The sequence below is a fragment of the Musca autumnalis genome, unplaced genomic scaffold (genome assembly GCF_047663935.1).
Source record: "Musca autumnalis isolate F117 unplaced genomic scaffold, ASM4766393v1 scaffold_3, whole genome shotgun sequence".
NCBI classification, from domain to species: Eukaryota; Metazoa; Arthropoda; class Insecta; order Diptera; family Muscidae; genus Musca; species Musca autumnalis.
Genome location: NW_027411866.1, coordinates 115619326 through 115639357, shown reverse-complemented (window position 1 = coordinate 115639357; position 20032 = coordinate 115619326). Strand labels below are relative to the sequence as shown.

General features: G+C 39.3%; 1 protein-coding gene across 1 annotated transcript in view; it reads left to right on the top strand.

The window, feature by feature from the left end:
* Ir8a (Ionotropic receptor 8a) overlaps positions 1 to 19357 on the top strand; it is a 31958-nt gene extending 12601 nt beyond the window's left edge. Inside the window, exons 3-9 of the mRNA XM_073973995.1 lie at positions 295 to 686; positions 749 to 928; positions 10677 to 11060; positions 11115 to 11617; positions 11675 to 12031; positions 18348 to 18597; positions 18651 to 19357. Of these exons, the coding sequence (XP_073830096.1) occupies positions 295 to 686; positions 749 to 928; positions 10677 to 11060; positions 11115 to 11617; positions 11675 to 12031; positions 18348 to 18597; positions 18651 to 19148 (2564 nt within the window). The 3' untranslated portion in view covers positions 19149 to 19357. The remainder of the gene's footprint in view (positions 1 to 294; positions 687 to 748; positions 929 to 10676; positions 11061 to 11114; positions 11618 to 11674; positions 12032 to 18347; positions 18598 to 18650) is intronic.
* Positions 19358 to 20032: the final 675 nt, after the last annotated feature.

Here is a 20032-nt window from a genome sequence, read left to right as displayed (position 1 = left end):
ATAGAATGTTTTTTGTTCTTATTATTGTATTCATATAGAGATATTGTATTCATATAGAGAGGGATGTGATGATGGTCATGACATAACCCTCCACCCCCATGATAAGGACTCGACAACTACGCCTGCTACTTGTTAAAACACCGATTTCTCTCTTTCGATATCGAGTGTGTGTTAGAAGAGTTATCGATAGGTGCCTTAATTGGCTTAAGTGCCTTAATTATGCGCCAATCCGATATTACTGATTTTTTATCATCTAACTGTCATGAATATTATTCCTTTAACGTTTTCTTATAGTGTGTGACATACTATCCGCAACTGGTATATCGGTTATATTGGATTTTACCTATGAACCCTGGCAGCAAGGTTTGGCATTTGTACAAACACATGGTATACCATACTTGCGTGTCGATCGTATCCTTAGGCCGTTTTTACAAATGTTCACCGCGTTTCTACAACAAAAAGATGCTACGGAAGTTGTAATGTTAGTTCAGAATGAACAGGATAAAAGGGAAGCGATACAAGAGATGATTCATGGCTTTCCATTTCGCACGTTGATATTGAATGCTGGCGGCGGTAGTGATGCTAATAAAACGGATTTTGTTAAAATTCTACGCGATTTAAGACCAAGTCCAGGATATTATGGAATTTTTGCGAAGGGATCAAATATGAATACGATATTTGATAAGGTAAGCAATAAGTCATGTCCTTCGACTAGTTAACAGATTCAGATTTTGTTACTCATTTGCAGATTCTCAAAGGAAATGTGTTTGCCCGTGCGCAGGAATGGCATTTTATATTCTTGGATACCAGGGATAGGGTTTTCAAATATAAGAAACAAGCGGAAAATGCCAACAAAATTGCAGTGAATCCTAAGGCTGTTTGTAAATCGTTGCTAATGAAGGATGTCTATTGTCAGAGTGGATTTACGGTATGTTTGATATGATAAATTTTACCGAATGCTACACAGATGTTTTTGTGGCATTTGCGACTGCATCTGCGGTAACGATGTCCAAACCTGTTGGGTAGGCTTGTCGGTCTAGGGCAGCTATGAACAAAGCAGTACTCTAGCGTCGATTCATGGCACAAATACTTCAGTCACACATATTATTTTGTGCATCATTGGTCTAGGGGGTTTCTCTTAAATCGTTGGATCTCCCTCTCTCTCGATCATGAAGATCCCTCCTCATATGTTTGGGTGCCGAAGTCCTATCCACCATACGGTGATTGCGGTAAATCTCATGGTAACTTTCGAATCTTCGACACCTCATGCACATGGTGCACTGATGACATGAGTAATTCTTAGGACATATTTCACTTGCGTTCGTGAACTATACTGACATCGCATAGCTTACCACAGACCGAACAAGGTATCTTTGCCTGCACCTCAAGCGATGCTGGCTAGGGACTTGAGGACCATGTTCCTACATCTCAGCTGTACATGCTGTCGAATGTTACATATAAAATCTTGGGGTAGTTAGTGGTCGGATCAGGACATTCAACAGACTTCGTGATAGGATCGATCAAGTAGCTAATTTCATTAGCGAAGGTGACTGACGTCAAGAACGTACAATCATTTCCATACGTAACCCCATATGGGATGGAATATAGACAAGGTAGAGGTTAAACCGTTCCGGAGATATAAACACGCCTATGACCTTCGACTTCTTGTTCTTGAATGCTACACACTACTGACGCCCACACATATTCCGCCCTGCCCATTTTCCAGACTTCGGGAACGATGTGGGTGGCTAACGAAAAATTAGAACTTTAGTGAGACACTCGACTGTCGGCACATCCAGCTGTTTCAGCAGTACCATGGAGATACCGAGTCTAACGTTTTAGATGAATTAGGGCACCTAAAGGCATTTAGATTTGGTTATCCCCTCGGCGGAAAGATACCTGATGCGATGTAGTACTCTTCCTCTCACTCTGTGGTGCTCGACAAATTGTCGATTAAAACAAGTAAGAAAAGCGTTAAGTTCGGTCGGGCCGAACTTTTTATACCCTCCACCACAAATTTCAGCCATTTCGGTGGATTAATGTGGCCACAACCTTCAAAATACCGAAATTCGGAAGGTACCGTTCTATGGGGGCTATATGATGGCATAGACCTATACCTATAAATTTCTGGGGAAAGTTTTATACGCCTAAAGAAGACTAAATAACAAATTTCAGCTATCTCGGTGTGATAATGAGGCTAAAACGTTCAAAATATCGAAAATCGGGAGATATTGTATTATGGGGGCTATATCAACACGTGGACCTATATAAACAGTTTATGGTAGAAATGTTTCTTAGCCTCTGGAAACACAAAATACAAAGTTACAACCGATTCTTTGGTCAAATGGGTCTAATACATTCAAAATATATTAAAATGACGCGTACTATATATGGGGGCTATACCAAAACGTGGACCTATATAACCCCAACTTTGGTAGGAATATTTTTTGGCCTCTGTAGACACAAAGTACCAAATTACAACCAATTCGGTGGTAAAATGGGCCAAATATCTTAAAAATTCCTTAAAACGACGACGCGTCATTTTGTATGGGGGCTATACGAAAGCGTGGATCTACATAGCCCGCTTTCAATACCAAAAGTCCTACGTAAATATAACATATTTTCCCAAAATTTCATCAACCTACGTCAATCCGTTCGGACGCTAGAGTGATTTCCACAGACGGACGGACGTGGCTATATCGATCTAGAATTGCACGCTGATCAAGAATATATATATATTTGTGGGGTCTACAATGATTATTTCGAGTAGTTACAAACGTAGTGACAAACTTAATATACCCCCATCCTATGGTGGAGGGTATAAACATTTGCACACCTCTTAGGATCAGTCAGCGTAACATCGCCAAACGCGATTGAGTTCTTATCTTCCTTCTTTTCTGGGTTTGAGAGTGCCATAACTGTTGCCCACAATTCACTAACTCCGGGTCCAATGTTGCAACTATTCAGATAATTTTTACCCTTGTTCCGCTTGTGCTAACTTAACTTCCAGTGTCTGCTCCTTACTCTGGGGTCAAGCGAACTTATTTTATGTTAGTAGACTTCAATGGGTTTTCTTTAGAGTTGTGTCGTTCCGGAACGAACTAGTTCAAAGGAACTACTCCACAAAAGGAACGACCGGTACTAGGTCCGACTATGTGGTTCAGCTAGTTCCTTTTGCTCCCTCGTTCGTTTTTCTCCCATTCTTTTTCCCAGAAAAAAATTTTGGAAGTTGTGCATGTGGAGTTATGATTTCACAACATCCTTCGATGCAGTCCACACGGAGTTATGAAAAATGCACTCCGTTGGATACAATTTATAAGCAGTTGCTTTAGAGATCCCTACAAAAAAAAAAAACTGTTGGTTGATCCCTACCTACCGCTGGTGAAATCATTTATTCTAAAAATAAGAGAGAGTGCATACATTTCTAAGAATTTCTTATAAAATAAAGAAATAAAAACTTAAGTTGCGAATATTTTTGCGGTAATACACGAGGCGGAATTTTTTAATGGAGTGGAGTCCAGTTGGAGTTCATGTCGAAAGCTGAACTAGTGATGGGAAGTCAACATAAAAAAACCTTTAGGATGATGAAGCAAAATCAGATGCGCTTGGATTAATTGGAGAACGGAGAAAGTAAGCTCAAATGTGATCGAATTTAATGGAAACTTTTTTAATTTGTGTTTATATAATAAAGTTCTTTGTATTATTGTTTTACACAAATAATAAATGCAAATTCTGGCAATGGCTTGCATTTTTATTGCATCTTTAGTCTGACTAAAAATGCAATCCGAAGAGTGCCTTTAAATTCAATCCAAAACACTACATCAAAAGCTGTGGTTTGGATCGAAAATGGAGTGCATCCTAGCTGTGTGGTGTGGAAGCAAAATGGAGTGCATTCTAGCTGCGCGCTCCCTTGTAAAATTCATAAGTTAATTCATAGAAAAAGATCTACTCCAACGGCACTTGTAGTGATTCAACTGCATCCGAGGATGCAACCTTTTTGCTGGGTTTGCTCTTCTCTTTCAGTTAGTTCCATAAGTTCATTTAACATCAGTTGTCTCTCTCTCCCTGTCTTTTATTTGTGAATAAGAAATCTTATAGTGTCATTTCTGATCTTTGCCGAATTAAAAAAAAGCAATTGAAGTATTTTTAATTAGCAAAACGATTGTAAATTTGTTTTAAATATTTGTAATCTACCATGAAGAAAGCCGAAAACAATTTATTTTTCTTTTGTTTTGCTGAAGAAGAAGCACGAACGATATGACCTGAGTGAACGAGTATGAGTGTGGGTCATGGTGGAATAATAAGGTGTTACATCGATAACAATAATCGGACCATTTACCAGAACAAACTATATATGGGGGCTATACCAAAACGTGGACCTATATAACCCCAACTTTGGTAGGAATATTTTTTGGCCTCTGTAGACACAAAGTACCAAATTACAACCAATTCGGTGGTAAAATGGGCCAAATATCTTAAAAATTCCTTAAAACGACGACGCGTCATTTTGTATGGGGGCTATACGAAAGCGTGGATCTACATAGCCCGCTTTCAATACCAAAAGTCCTACGTAAATATAACATATTTTCCCAAAATTTCATCAACCTACGTCAATCCGTTCGGACGCTAGAGTGATTTCCACAGACGGACGGACGTGGCTATATCGATCTAGAATTGCACGCTGATCAAGAATATATATATATTTGTGGGGTCTACAATGATTATTTCGAGTAGTTACAAACGTAGTGACAAACTTAATATACCCCCATCCTATGGTGGAGGGTATAAACATTTGCACACCTCTTAGGATCAGTCAGCGTAACATCGCCAAACGCGATTGAGTTCTTATCTTCCTTCTTTTCTGGGTTTGAGAGTGCCATAACTGTTGCCCACAATTCACTAACTCCGGGTCCAATGTTGCAACTATTCAGATAATTTTTACCCTTGTTCCGCTTGTGCTAACTTAACTTCCAGTGTCTGCTCCTTACTCTGGGGTCAAGCGAACTTATTTTATGTTAGTAGACTTCAATGGGTTTTCTTTAGAGTTGTGTCGTTCCGGAACGAACTAGTTCAAAGGAACTACTCCACAAAAGGAACGACCGGTACTAGGTCCGACTATGTGGTTCAGCTAGTTCCTTTTGCTCCCTCGTTCGTTTTTCTCCCATTCTTTTTCCCAGAAAAAAATTTTGGAAGTTGTGCATGTGGAGTTATGATTTCACAACATCCTTCGATGCAGTCCACACGGAGTTATGAAAAATGCACTCCGTTGGATACAATTTATAAGCAGTTGCTTTAGAGATCCCTACAAAAAAAAAAACTGTTGGTTGATCCCTACCTACCGCTGGTGAAATCATTTATTCTAAAAATAAGAGAGAGTGCATACATTTCTAAGAATTTCTTATAAAATAAAGAAATAAAAACTTAAGTTGCGAATATTTTTGCGGTAATACACGAGGCGGAATTTTTTAATGGAGTGGAGTCCAGTTGGAGTTCATGTCGAAAGCTGAACTAGTGATGGGAAGTCAACATAAAAAAACCTTTAGGATGATGAAGCAAAATCAGATGCGCTTGGATTAATTGGAGAACGGAGAAAGTAAGCTCAAATGTGATCGAATTTAATGGAAACTTTTTTAATTTGTGTTTATATAATAAAGTTCTTTGTATTATTGTTTTACACAAATAATAAATGCAAATTCTGGCAATGGCTTGCATTTTTATTGCATCTTTAGTCTGACTAAAAATGCAATCCGAAGAGTGCCTTTAAATTCAATCCAAAACACTACATCAAAAGCTGTGGTTTGGATCGAAAATGGAGTGCATCCTAGCTGTGTGGTGTGGAAGCAAAATGGAGTGCATTCTAGCTGCGCGCTCCCTTGTAAAATTCATAAGTTAATTCATAGAAAAAGATCTACTCCAACGGCACTTGTAGTGATTCAACTGCATCCGAGGATGCAACCTTTTTGCTGGGTTTGCTCTTCTCTTTCAGTTAGTTCCATAAGTTCATTTAACATCAGTTGTCTCTCTCTCCCTGTCTTTTATTTGTGAATAAGAAATCTTATAGTGTCATTTCTGATCTTTGCCGAATTAAAAAAAAGCAATTGAAGTATTTTTAATTAGCAAAACGATTGTAAATTTGTTTTAAATATTTGTAATCTACCATGAAGAAAGCCGAAAACAATTTATTTTTCTTTTGTTTTGCTGAAGAAGAAGCACGAACGATATGACCTGAGTGAACGAGTATGAGTGTGGGTCATGGTGGAATAATAAGGTGTTACATCGATAACAATAATCGGACCATTTACCAGAACAAACTTCAACATTTGCGATTGTAAATGTTGACGTTTGGTGTGCATGGTAGAATAAGAAAAGGTAGCAGCAATACACAGCTGACTGAACTGGGTTGTAACGTTAGTGTCAAATTTCATATGACATTTTATACATTTATTTCTATTTCGATGTACATTAGGGACATATATTTTTTGAGAAAAAAAAAAATATCATTCGGAAAAAACATTTCCCAGAAAGACTTCTTCATATCAATGATATGTAACCTCCTCCAAGTTCGAACGATAAGCCGCGCAGTAAATCCCCGCTTGTAGAGGCGATACAACGTTTGTTAATATGTGAGGTATTTTGTTAAAATTTAAAAAAAATAAAGCCCTAATAAACATGTGCTTTTTTTATTTCTAAAACAAAACATTGAAACAGCTTCTCCTTTTTCTATGAATTTCCAGCGACCCCAAACTTTTCTGCAAGAATTCTACTTTCTGCGAGAATTTATGCATTTAGTGGAATGATGTGGAAACATAAAAATTGAAAATGTAACGAATTTTCATTCATGTTTTCCAAAATATTCAACCAAATGTGAAAAATTATTAGTTTTTTAAATTCCAATAATTTATAGACATTTCCTTGTTTTGTTTACAAATACAACTGGCAGTAACGTTACAAACAAAAACAAATTCCTTTGTGTTTGTTGTTCGAGTTGTATTTGTTGTAGTATTAACTTTACCTTATATTTGTTATACCATGTTTGGTGTGGTAAATGGCCCGATTATTGTTATCGATGTAACACCTTGTTATTCCGCCATGGTGTGGGTATACATATAAAGGATGGTACTAAAAGGAACTATGGAACTAACTGAACGACCTAGTTCCTTTTGCGGAACGGAACGGAAAAGATCGAACCGCAAAAGGAACGAGATTGCCCAACTCTAGTTTTCTTCTATATCTAGAAGACCTCAAGAGGTCTTCTCTTCCTGTCTCAAGGTCTTCTTCTGAAGAGGTATCCTTCTATATATATATATAGAAGACCTATTTTTCTGTCATTAGAAGTTATCAAGAGGACTTGCTATGTCTCTAGAAGATGTAATTATCTATCTTTAGAAGGCCTAAGATTACCTCTTCTTTTTCTCGAAAACCCTAAGAGGCTTCTTCTGCCTATAAAAGAGGACATTTTCTGTCTATAAAACCTCCTAGAGGTCTTCCGTCTGTAGACAACCTCAAGAGCACAAATGAGGTACCTGTAGACGGCCTTATGAGTTCTCTGTTTAAAGAAGAACCTAAAGGGGGTTCCTCTGTCTTTTAGATATTGGTGGCCACAAGTGGTCTTCTAGAAGATCTTCACAAGAGGTCTTCTATGTATGGTGTTGTAGCAGCATAGAAACTTACGTAGAAGCGTAGGTTTGACAATGAGTTGGCATCCGCCGGCCGCTTCCGTGGGGTTGCTTCTATATACATATGTAGAATATATCCACGTGAGGTCCTATATCTTATTGAAGACCTATAGGTCGTAGGCATTTCACAGACCCCAAAAAGGTCTTCTGTATTTGGAACACCCTCAAAGATATTTTGAAGTCCCCTATAGGGGGGGGGGGGGGGGGTCAATTGAAGAACCTCTTAGGGGATCTTCCACAAATAGATGAACTTAAAACTTTAAAGAAGATCACCAAAGGACCTTCTGTCTATAGAAGATTTCTTTCTTCTCTCAGTAAAAATCTACTTAAAAGGTCTTCGGTCTATAGAAATCGCCTCAAGTATTCTTCTGCCTACAGAAGGACAATCTTTCAGTAAAATAACTCCCTAATAGCTTTTCTGTCAATACAATATATTTCGATCCAAGGAGTCTCGGCGAAGCTCACAACGCTCATTTGCTTGTCGCCTTTGCTGGGATATTTGGTCTAACTTCGGGTATTCGACCAGCAGGTGTATGGCGAGCGGATGCAGCTGTGATGATGTCCCGAAGCATCCTTTCTGCTATCCGAACATAAGAAGGGTTTTACAGTTCTCTGAACCGGTGATTGTTGAACTCTTTGAAACTAGGCCAATTAGCTTTCCCATGATTGATGAAAGTGTGGTGTTCAGAGGTGATGAAGTCGGGCAGTCGACGATGAAGACGATTATAGGTTGATGGTCTGACCCAAGAGAAACGACGGGTTGCCAGATGACATAATTTGTCAGACCAGGTGATACGATGGTTATGTTTGGCGAACTATGACACTGATATCCTTCCGACTCATACAATCCACTATTTCCACGATCTTATATCGGAATCCAGTGCAAGTAAATTGTAAAAACTATACATTTCCCAGGACTGAGACAACAACGACAGGTGTCAAATGCTGCATGTACGGTTGTTGTTGGGGGGATTGCGTATTCTTATGGCGATGGTGACTTACTGGGGCTGTGTTTTAGTAGCATCCCTTTTTAGTGCCTCACACGGACGAGTCCAAAGCAACCCCTTAGATGCACCAACTCCCGAGCAAGCATTGCGGGCCAATACAGTAAAACGATACTAATATAATAATATAAATTAATAACTTGCAAACGAATTGAGATATGTTATTGTTATTTTGCACAAACTCTGACTGTGTCTGTGGGTAATAATGGGCCAAATATAAACAATATCGGCTACTGTTTTGGTATAGCCTCCATATAACAGTACGTTCCGATTTTCGGTATTTTGAGGATTTAAGCCACATTTTCGTAGCAAATTAGCTGTAATTTGGTACTTAGCTGTAATTTGGTACTATTGGTCACAAAACATTTCCAGCAAATATTATGGACATAGGTGCACGTATTGATATAGTCCCCATGTAACCGTGCCTCCCGATTTAAGGTATTTTGAATGTAATCTTCGTACAAAACATTTTCAATACGGATTTATGTTTCGATGTAGCCCGCTTTTATGGTACCCCCGATTCGTTGAATTTTTACTTGTTATCCCATATTTATTACCAGATTTAGCTATAATATGGTATTTTAGTGTCTCCGGAACACTCTATGGAACAAGCGCGTACAACCCCTAACAAAAACACTATAAAAATTGAATTTTTTGAAATTTTATTGTTATGTAACTATGTACCTCCAGACCCATGGTCGAACAATATAAAGTAACAGCTATACCCAGCTGACTGAACTGGGCTGTAATGTTTGTGTCAAATTCCGTACGCCATTTTATGTATTTGTTTCTATTTTCCATGTATATTAGGATATATATTTTTTGAGGAAAGAAATATATCATTCCGAAAAAAACTATTTCCCATAAATACTGCTTCATATCAAGGACATAACCTCAACCAAGTCCGAACGACGTGCCGCACACTAAAACACCACTTACAGAGGCGGTACAACATTTGTTAATATGTGTGGTATTTTGTTAAACTTGAAAAAAAAAATAAAGCCCTAATAAACATGTGTCTTTTGATTCCAAAAACAAAAGACTGAAACAGCTTCTCCTTTTTCAATATATACTGCTTTTTCCCATAAATACTGCTTCATATCAAGGACATAACCTCAACCAAGTCCGAACGACGTGCCGCACACTAAAACACCACTTACAGAGGCGGTACAACATTTGTTAATATGTGTGGTATTTTGTTAAACTTGAAAAAAAAATAAAGCCCTAATAAACATGTGTCTTTTGATTCCAAAAACAAAAGACTGAAACAGCTTCTCCTTTTTCAATGAATTTCCAGCGATCCCAAACATTTTTGCAATAATTCTACCTTCTGCGAGAAATTATCCATTTAGTGGAATGATATGGAAACATTCAAATTAAAAATGTAACGGTTTTTATTCATGTTTTTCAAAATATTTAATGAAATGTGAAAAAAATATTAGTTTTTAAATTCCGATAATTTATAGACATTTCCTTCTTTTGTTTAGATATACCGGTGACACTAACATTACAAACAAAAACAATTTTCTATGTGGTTGTTGTTGAGTTGTATTTGTTGTAGTATTTACTTTATCTTGTTTGTTCTACCATGCCCCAGACCCCAAACTAGGTTTTTATAATTTAAATCACACCCTCCGCTATCAATTAAAAATAAATGTTGTTCAGTTTTATTACGAAAGTATTTAACATTTAAACAAATATGAAGTTAATTTTTTAACAACAATTATTTTTTAAATCTGATGCAGCAAAATTTCTTGTATTTGATAGTGAATAGCTGAGTGAAAATGTACAACAACAAAAATAAAATAAAAAAACAAAATTTTTGTCCACAAAGTGTCTGCAATGGATACAATGGAAAATATTTCGCAATTTGTCTATTTATCTCAGAACCACCAATAATCATGATCTGATAGAACATCAAAACCCAGGCCTTTTCATTGGTCTTCGATAATAAGTTACAAATTAATCGTTTCTAAAATGTTTCCCCTTGTTTTAGTTTCAAAGGGCCATGTTACTGCAAATATTTCGCGCCTTAATAGACATTCGACAGGACAATGTGAGATGGCTGGAACCCATACAAATAGATTGTAACGTAACAATCTCGGATGACGCTGTCGAGTATCGAAACGATTTTGATATATTGGATCATTTTAAGCTAAACGATTTTATGACCTTCTCCAGCGTCAGTTCGATGAACAAATTTCAAGAAGAATTTGAATCGATCGCACCCTTGATCTATAATGTCAATGCTAGTATTACATTTTATTCGTCCGAACATGAGGCGGCTACTGATTTGGCAACGTGGCAGAATGGTGAACTAAAAAAAATCAATCATACCATAAGTCCGGCTAAGAAGTTTTTTCGTATAGGTACAACGGAGGTAAGAACACACACTTATTTGAAGCGAACTTCAATGAAAATGTTTTCTTTTTAGGCCATTCCCTGGAGTTATTATCGAAAAAATCCGACTACCGGTGAATTGATTTTAGATAGAAATGGTGAACCCATATGGGAAGGTTTCTGCATAGATATGATTGAATCTCTGGCGGAAAAAATGAATTTCGATTATGAAATTGTAACTCCGAAAAAGGGAAAATTTGGTAAACGTAATGTGGAAACCAATGAATGGGATGGTCTTGTAGGTGATCTGGTTAGTGGTGAAACAGATTTTGTTGTTGCTGCGTTGAAAATGTATTCGGAGCGTGAGGAATATATCGATTTTTTGGCACCATACTTTGAACAGACGGGAATAACAATTGTTATGCGCAAACCGGTAAAACAAACTTCTCTATTCAAATTTATGACCGTTCTACGTCTGGAGGTGTGGATGAGTATTGTGGGAGCATTGGTGTCAACAGCTGTGGTAATTTGGCTATTGGATACGTATTCACCATACAGTGCTAGGAACAATAAGAAGGCATATCCATATCCATGCAGGTAAAGCGTTACAAAATCTAACAAATTCCTATCTAATGTCTATCCTTTTCTTTCTAGAGAATTTACACTGCGTGAAAGTTTTTGGTTTGCCCTCACCTCATTTACACCTCAGGGTGGTGGCGAGGCTCCAAAGGCAATATCTGCCAGAATATTAGTAGCTGCTTATTGGCTATTTGTGGTCTTGATGCTGGCCACATTTACCGCAAATTTGGCCGCATTTCTTACCGTGGAAAGAATGCAAACACCGGTCCAATCACTGGATCAATTAGCAAGGCAATCACGCATCAATTATACCGTGGTAGAGGGTTCCGATACTCATCATTATTTCATGAATATGGATTTTGCCGAGAAAACCTTGTATAGAATGTGGAAAGAATTGGCGCTGAATGCATCGAGGGATTTTCATAAGTTTCGGTGAGTGTGGACGAGAGAGAGAAAAATAGAAAAAATATACATCAGGACTTCTATTGGGCGCCACTGTAGTGTAATACATGGTAAAAGTTAAAAATTCATATCATTCCAATTCCACTGATATGACGCATGTTTTATAAAAGATGTTAAATGTAAATTTGGATTTATGCTGGAGACTTAAACCACTCCTGATGTTGCATGGCTGTAGATTCTAACCCATACATTACGATGCCGTTCAATTTAGCGTATCTTTTGAAGTAGTTAGAGGACACTTCGAGGTCGTTCAATGTAGATTTAATGTCTTCTATAATTAGATCTTTGTTGTTGTAATACCCTAGACAGACGGCAGCGTTAATTTGCATAAAGATCTGCATTTAATTTTACCCTGACCGGCGACAGTTTCTGCATTTACGAAACAGCTGATTGCTGGTAAACAATTGGTTTGTTTTGGTTTCAATTCAATGCAAATTGTGTCTCAGAGCACTGATGGGCAAATTCAGTTTGTTTAATGCTCGAATTAATTTGAATTAATTAACAACGCTGCCGTATGTCTAGGGCATAACAGTGTTTTTTTAATGTTTGTAAGTTAATTTTTCTGCTTAATCTGGCTCTGGGTCTATCTCCAGTTCTAGGAATGTGGCTGCATCGATGCTATGTAACTACAAATCTATTGGAGTAGGTTTAGCAGGGCAGTCGAAAAGATACCACTGTATCTTTGTGGCGTATGCTGGACAGATGTTCTGCACGGTCTCATCGATCCTCGCCCTATAGGAATTCACACGGCTGCACCGTCCCGAGCATAGTTGACCAAAACTACTCTGTTTTGTCGTGCACCTGACACTCCACAGCTGTTTTTTACATCATGAAGATCCCTCCTGATATGCCTGGGTGGGGGAGTCTTATCCACCATATGTTAATTAGGATGGCTCCCACGGTAACACCCGAACAAGGACTAACACGAAAGCATGCCTTTGCGTTTCTTTACTGGAAGGACCGTTGTCCCTGTTTGCAGTTCTCAGGGCGGCATTCTGGCAGGTTTGAAAATTTGTCCATCGCGTTGCACTTAGATTCGTGGACCTCAGTGACGGCGCATAGCTTACCACAGACTTATCGCGTTATATGTGGTCAACAAGGTATCTTTATCTGCAGCCCAAGTGCTGCCGGCTAGGGACTTGAGAACCTTGATCCTATCAGACATGAAATTAAATGTAAAATTAAAAAAAAAATAAAATACAATTCCGTTTGCAAAATCAAAAGTGGTTTCATTCCGAAAAATTCTTCGTTTTTCGTTTTCTGAAGAAGCTAAATACGGAATTAATTACACTTCCGACCGGAATTCGTTTCTGTGACATGCCTGTATATCTCAGGTTGTTGCAGATAGATGTGGTATGCGCTGACGACATGGACATTCTATCGAATGCGACCCCTAGAATATTGGGATTGTTTGTGGTCGGAATTCTGCTGCCATAGATCATGACATTTAACTCTGTTTTCACCTCTACCGTCCATGTGGTGTACAGAGTGTCCGTAGATTTAGTGGCGGATATTTGCATGTTCCTCGCGTGGACAAAGGTGGTAAGATCAGTCAAATAGAAGTTCAGCCTTTCACAAATGACAAAAGAGGCCAAGATCGTACATGCATCCACCTACGTTACGATTTCAATACCGTCTGGAGTGGGCGGAATACAGGAGGGCGGATGTTAAACAGTTCAGGAAATATCACCCCACCTTGGGGAACTCGCTGTTTCACTCTACGTGGATTGGACTTCTTGTTTCTAAATTACACTTACGACTAGAGTCCATTTAATTGATTATCCAATGTTTTAAACTTGACCTAAGGGTAGTCTTTTCGATGTCCTCAAACAGCGTGGAGTGATTGAAAGTATCAAAGGCTTTTAATAAGTCAAGCGCCATTTCACTGTTCTATGACATGGCTTGCTGTGGTTGAGTCCTCGACTAATATATGCGGAGATGGCCTTAGAGCTGTTATCGTGCTGTGCTGCTTGCGGAATCCATGGTGATAATCGGCAACTGGATAGCTATTTATGCCGCTGGGGAGGAATCGGTCTGTACCATTCACCTTTGCTGGCATCCTTGCCTGGCTTCAGTAGCGGAACCACCCTGCATCAGTCTACTCAGTCAGCACTATACTTCTCTGGTCGCTTTCGAGGACGGAATGCCACAACTCACGATGAACATTAAAGTCCCTCAAGACCAGACGGTTATGACCTTCTTTTAGAGTTGAGCGAACTTCTGAGATCTTCTTTTGTTAGAAAACATTTTGAGGTCTTCTTTAGTTAGGATTAGAGGGTCATTGAGGTCATTATCTTAGATTCTTTTTTGTGATATTCTGTAATTAAAAAAAAATTGAGCTCTTCAAAGTTAGAAGATTGATTGAGGTTCTTTACCATAAGACTCATGGTTACGCTCCATACATCCCAAGTTATAAATCTGGTTTTTGGAATCTATGTAAATTAAATGCCTTTCAGGCTGGTTCACCGCTTTTCTATGTATAAAAATCTGAATAGTATATTTGCGGCATGCAATGCTGCCCCTGAAAAGCCAATGTGCCCAACTTCGGGCGCCACTTTTGTGCAAATCCTTGAGTCTTGACTATAATAAGGTGGCATTTTGAAATCATTCAGGGAACACAACAGCTTGCTTTTCCCAAAGACGAATTCCGCAATCGTAACCAAAGTTCTCATGAGGAAGATGATGAAAACGATATCGAGGCGCAAAGAAGAGCTATGTAACAACATCACCGATCAATGAATAAAATCAGTCCCACGGCCGCCGGTTCTTTGCAATTATGTCTTTGTGTTCGTAATTTTTCAAAAGCTCGAACTCTTTTTGTTAGTGACGGAATAAAAAAGAAACCCGTTCCGTTTGGCAGATCCGCATCCACCATATGTTAACACCGACGAGTAGTAATGGGTGCAGTTCCGATGTTGTTCTGGTCTTAGCCGCCTTCAGAGTTACTGCCATACGAGTTGCGTTGCTGTCTGCTGCACTAAAACAGTCCCCATAGTGTCCGGAGAAGGAGGACTTGCCTTTCTTATACACAAATCTGCGACTCTAGTGACCCATACATGGAATTTATGAGGGTAACAGTAAAGTGTGATACTTCCGAGGTAGTTCGATGAATAGTTGTGCCCTGCGCTATGTGTTTGCCTGATATTATTTCACTTTTGGAGGGCAATAATCGTCTGGTGCTAGGGAATGCTCATCATGCGCCCGTTCTTATAAATGACGTGTCCTACCAACCCGTAATTTTCCTTGGTTCAGACCATCTTTCTATCATCGTCTCCGATAATAGACCACTCGACTTCATAGCCTCTGACCGCCGAACCATGGAAAACCTGATTGACAAGGTTTCAGAGAATTCACCAATCACCGCCCCAGAGAGCTGTCAATTCCCTCAAATCCTCTGGTAGCTGAGAGAAATTTCCCGAACATCATCACAGCTGTAGCCGCTTGCTACATACATGCTAATCGAATACCCGAGATTAGATAAAATTCTCCAGCAGAAGCGACGGGACTAGCAAATGAGCTCGATGAGGTTCGTCTCCCTGGAGACCCAAGAGTTAGGAAATTTTCTCTTACAGTCAAGACGCTAGTAGGCGAGCATATGCGGAAAAGTGGCTAGACCACCTGAAAATAGGCGTACAGGATTAAATTGTTGCAAAGGTTAAATCACTCTGGAATCTGGGAAGGAAGGATGATAGAACAGCTATTGCTTTCAACGGCTTGACAGTGACAGATCCGAAGAGGTGCTAGTGTTATTTTAAACGGCAATTTATAGAGCACTCCGAGAGTGATCACCGTAGAAGAGCCCTCTCAGCAGAGGAAGTTCCGCCACAATTTACAATGTTGCAGTCGTCATCCGAAACACGACATAATCTACATGGAATCTCAGGGGCAATGCTTAAGCAACTTGATGAACCCGGGGTTGAGTATTTAATAAATGTCCTCAAACTACCCTAAGCCACCAATCTTGTGCCGCAAGTCTGAAAATTTGGCAGGGAGGTGTCTCTACTGAAGCCAGACAAGGATGCAAGAAAAGGTGAATCGTACAGGTCAATCTCTTTCCTGTTGCCATTAGCGAAAATTCTAGAAACACTACTCATCTCCATGATGAAAAGCAGTTTCCAGTTGCCCAACATCAGCATGAATTCCGGAAAATGCACAGCACCGCAACAGCATTACACGCAATATCCACACATATCTGTCGAGGACTGCACCAGAACAGGCCATGTGACTAAAAAGACATGGCGGTTATTGACCTGTCGAAGGCCTTGGATACCGTTAACCATATCAAGCTGCTTGAGGACATAGAGAGTACTCTCTCCAGCCGTGTTTGACACGTTGGATAATCAATTATATGTGTGGATGGCAATCGTTTGGAGAACTCAGAAATAAGGAGTCCAAGACCGTTGAGTCAAAAAGGGAGTTGGCCTCGGAACTGTTTAACCTCTACCTTTCTGAAATTTCATATCCTCCAGACGGTATAGAGAACCGTAATGTATGAGTTAGAACACTTCTACCATCTGAGGAATATGAAAATATTTGCAGCTAAATCTACAGCCACACTGTTCGCCAGCTGTATGGCTGAAATGAGGCTCCCCCTGAACAAATTGGTCGATGGTGCCCTGACCACTAACTACCTCAAGATATTGCGAATAACGTCCGGCAGCATGTTTAAGTAGTCCGCGGCAGCCAGAGCTATTTGTAATGAGATCAGAAGTAGGAACAAGTTCCTCAAGTCGCTGGCCGACAGCACTTGTTGACCTCATATAAAGCAATAGGTCGGTCTGTAATGCACCCATTTAGACAGGGTTGTCAATGATCGATTCTCCCTAGTCATCCGGAAGAAACTGTCACGAAGTTTTATCATCGTCTTGCTTCGAGACTTTTAGTCGTCCGCGGAGACTCGTTACTGCTAAGTAATACTAACTTGAGGGATTTTTTATTAATTTTCTCGTTTAGAGTTAAGAGTTAAGGAAAGCCAAGGACTCGAACCCACATAGTCACCAAATTACGTTACCTGGTTTCACTGGTGGTAAAGCAGATCTTCGGACGTATCGAATATGTAGTGGAGTCTCTGTCCTAGAACTTTTCGTTTTTCAAATGCAAATGTGTTTTATACATTTACGCGGATATTTGGCCACTGAAATTTATTTTCTTCACGACAAACGTTTTTTTGCGCTGCCTTTGAAGTTATGAGTTTTGGCTTTGAACGCTAACACGCTGTGACAACATTTTTTGTTTTTTTATTTTTGAAATTTTGCCTTTTAGGGCGAAGATCATTTTTAATGATTTTTTATTAATTTTCTCGTTTCTCTCTCCAGTGATAGTCTTTCCAGTGTCTCTAATTAGACAGGTTGTTATAGTGTCGATCTCTTGCTGCCTATTGTTTCTAGGAAGGCCTCATCTTCCCTACCATTGGCTGTGGTTTTGGTTTGATCGACTTTGAAATTATGCCCTCTAAAGATGTCGAATTTTTGTTTGTTCTTTCTGTTTAGGAGACAAAACCGCCAAGGGGCTTTGACTTCATCACCGGTTTTTAAGAGATTGAAACCTAGCCCTCCCTCGACATAACTCAAACCTATCAGGTTGCGACTATATCGTCGTCTTTGGATTCACCGCTCCAGTTGAACAGGAGGTTCCCACATAGCTAGATGAGAACAGCTGATATTTGCATACGTTAATGGGAATGTAGTAAATATACGGAATATTTACCTCAAGCAGGAAATAAACGTAGACACCGACGCAATACTCTCAAATATAGGCATGGAAAATACCAGACGACAGTCAAATTTCTTGGGATTTGTTCCAACAGTCAGGAACTAAGTCCATAAATCGTTTGTAAGACCCCCAGAATATTAACTGCATAAATGACAAAATGTACGAGAAGACTACAACATGAGCAAGGGTACAAGCCACTTCCACATTCTGACAAGAAAGAGAATGAGAATTCGCCAATTGTATTTTAACCGCCAACTCATCGGGATTCCTGAAAGTGTCAGAATGTATACTTAATTATTTCAGTATTTTGTAAAACGGTCTGAATGGGCACGATTCAGAAATGGCCCAAAGTTTCAAGTTGCCAACGCCTTAGACACTGTTTAACAACGCATACTACTCTAAAGCTTAAATTGGGCGTCATCCGTTGGTGATGCTCTAAATAATAGTCACTATAAGAAAACTATCCTCGCCTTCTTTGGATTGATTTCTCGTAGCCCTGTCAATTCTATATCATTAAAAAATGATGCTAAAAATACGTTTTAAACTGTTTTCCTATTTCTCTCTCTCTCTTAAGAGTTTGGGACTATCCAATTAAGGAGCAATATGGACGCATTCTCTTGGCAATTAATAGCTCAATGCCGGTCAAAGATGCCAAGGAGGGATTTCGCAAAGTAAATGAACGTGAAGGTGCCGATTATGCTTTTATACATGACTCGTCGGAGACTAAATATGAAATTACACTAAATTGTAATTTAACTGAAGTTGGAGAAGTTTTTGCCGAACAACCCTATGCTGTGGCCGTGCAACAAGGATCACATTTGGCGGTAAGAAACCTAAGAATTTTTCCACATTTTCTAATACTACGAATTTTTTCTAGGATCCCCTAAGTTTTGCCATATTGGAGCTGCAAAAAGATCGTTATTTTGAAGAGTTGAAGGCTAAATATTGGAATCGTTCCCGTTCGAATTGTCCACTGTCGGAGGAGGAACAAGGTATAACATTGGAAAGTTTGGGTGGTGTCTTTATAGCCACTCTCTGTGGTTTGGGTATTGCCATGATTTCATTGGTATTGGAGGTGTTGTGGAATAAACGTAAAATGAAAAAGAGCGCTGGTATAAGGCAGGTAAAACCTGTAGAGGAAGTGAAAGCTGCACCTTTGGAAGTTTGGCATTGTGAAAGTAATGCTGGTTTGAAATTAACACCACCTCCGTCATTTGAAACGGCTACATTTCGTGGTCGTAAAATACCATCGGGAATTACTATGGGTTCGGAATTTAAACCCTCACGTTTGGGGGTTACAAATCGTCGCCAGCTGAGCCGCAGTAAAGTTGAAGATATGCCATCGAATGAAGAGTTACCAGCATATGTGGAGTAATTATTATGTTTGATGCAGAATTAGAGCACTCACAATGTAGATCGGTAGAATCATGGTGCAATACAAAAGGCATCCATTAGCTGTTCAAAATGAGATTTGATATTAATTTTTGTGATCAGTTTTGTTGGCGTATCCATTTATTGTACCATGTGCTATTGTGCACATTTTTTGTCTTTGAATAAACGAGGATATTTTTGTTCTTTAATAAATCACCCGTTATGTTCATATATCTATATTTCAACGTTGGGCGCCATTGCGTACAGATATCATTATTTAAGAAGACTTCAATAGAATGAGTTCAATAAAAGACAAACAAGGGATGGATTGCCGCGATCCAATGAGGTGAATTGACTATTTCACAATACATCTCTGGGACGAGCGTCATACATATGTATATATCAGGTTACACCGGGGCGTTAGACCGCATGCCTATCGGGTTTCAAGTTTTGCAGTGGGGTATCAACTGCATTTGAACGGAGCCTCGTTGATAACTGTGCATCTCCGACGATTGGACACTGAGCATCCTGTGCCCAGTCCACAAGAAAAAAAGAAAAAAACTGTATGCTCTTACTATAGGGGCATAAATCTCCTCCCTATTGCCCCAAGACAGTGTCAGGGACTAAAGTCTATGGTCAACGAAATAATTTAGTCATACCAATGCGACTTTAGACCTGGCAAGTCCACCATTGACCAGATATTTACCTTGCGGCAAGACCTGCAGAAGGCCCAAGAACGAAATAATTGGGCCATACAATGCGGCTTTATACCTGGCAAGATATTTACCCTGCGGCAAATCCTGGAGAAGACCCTGCGGCAAATCCTGGAGAAATACAAGTATTTTGTTATTGTATTTTTGAACGCACACGCAATACGCAAAGTTTTAG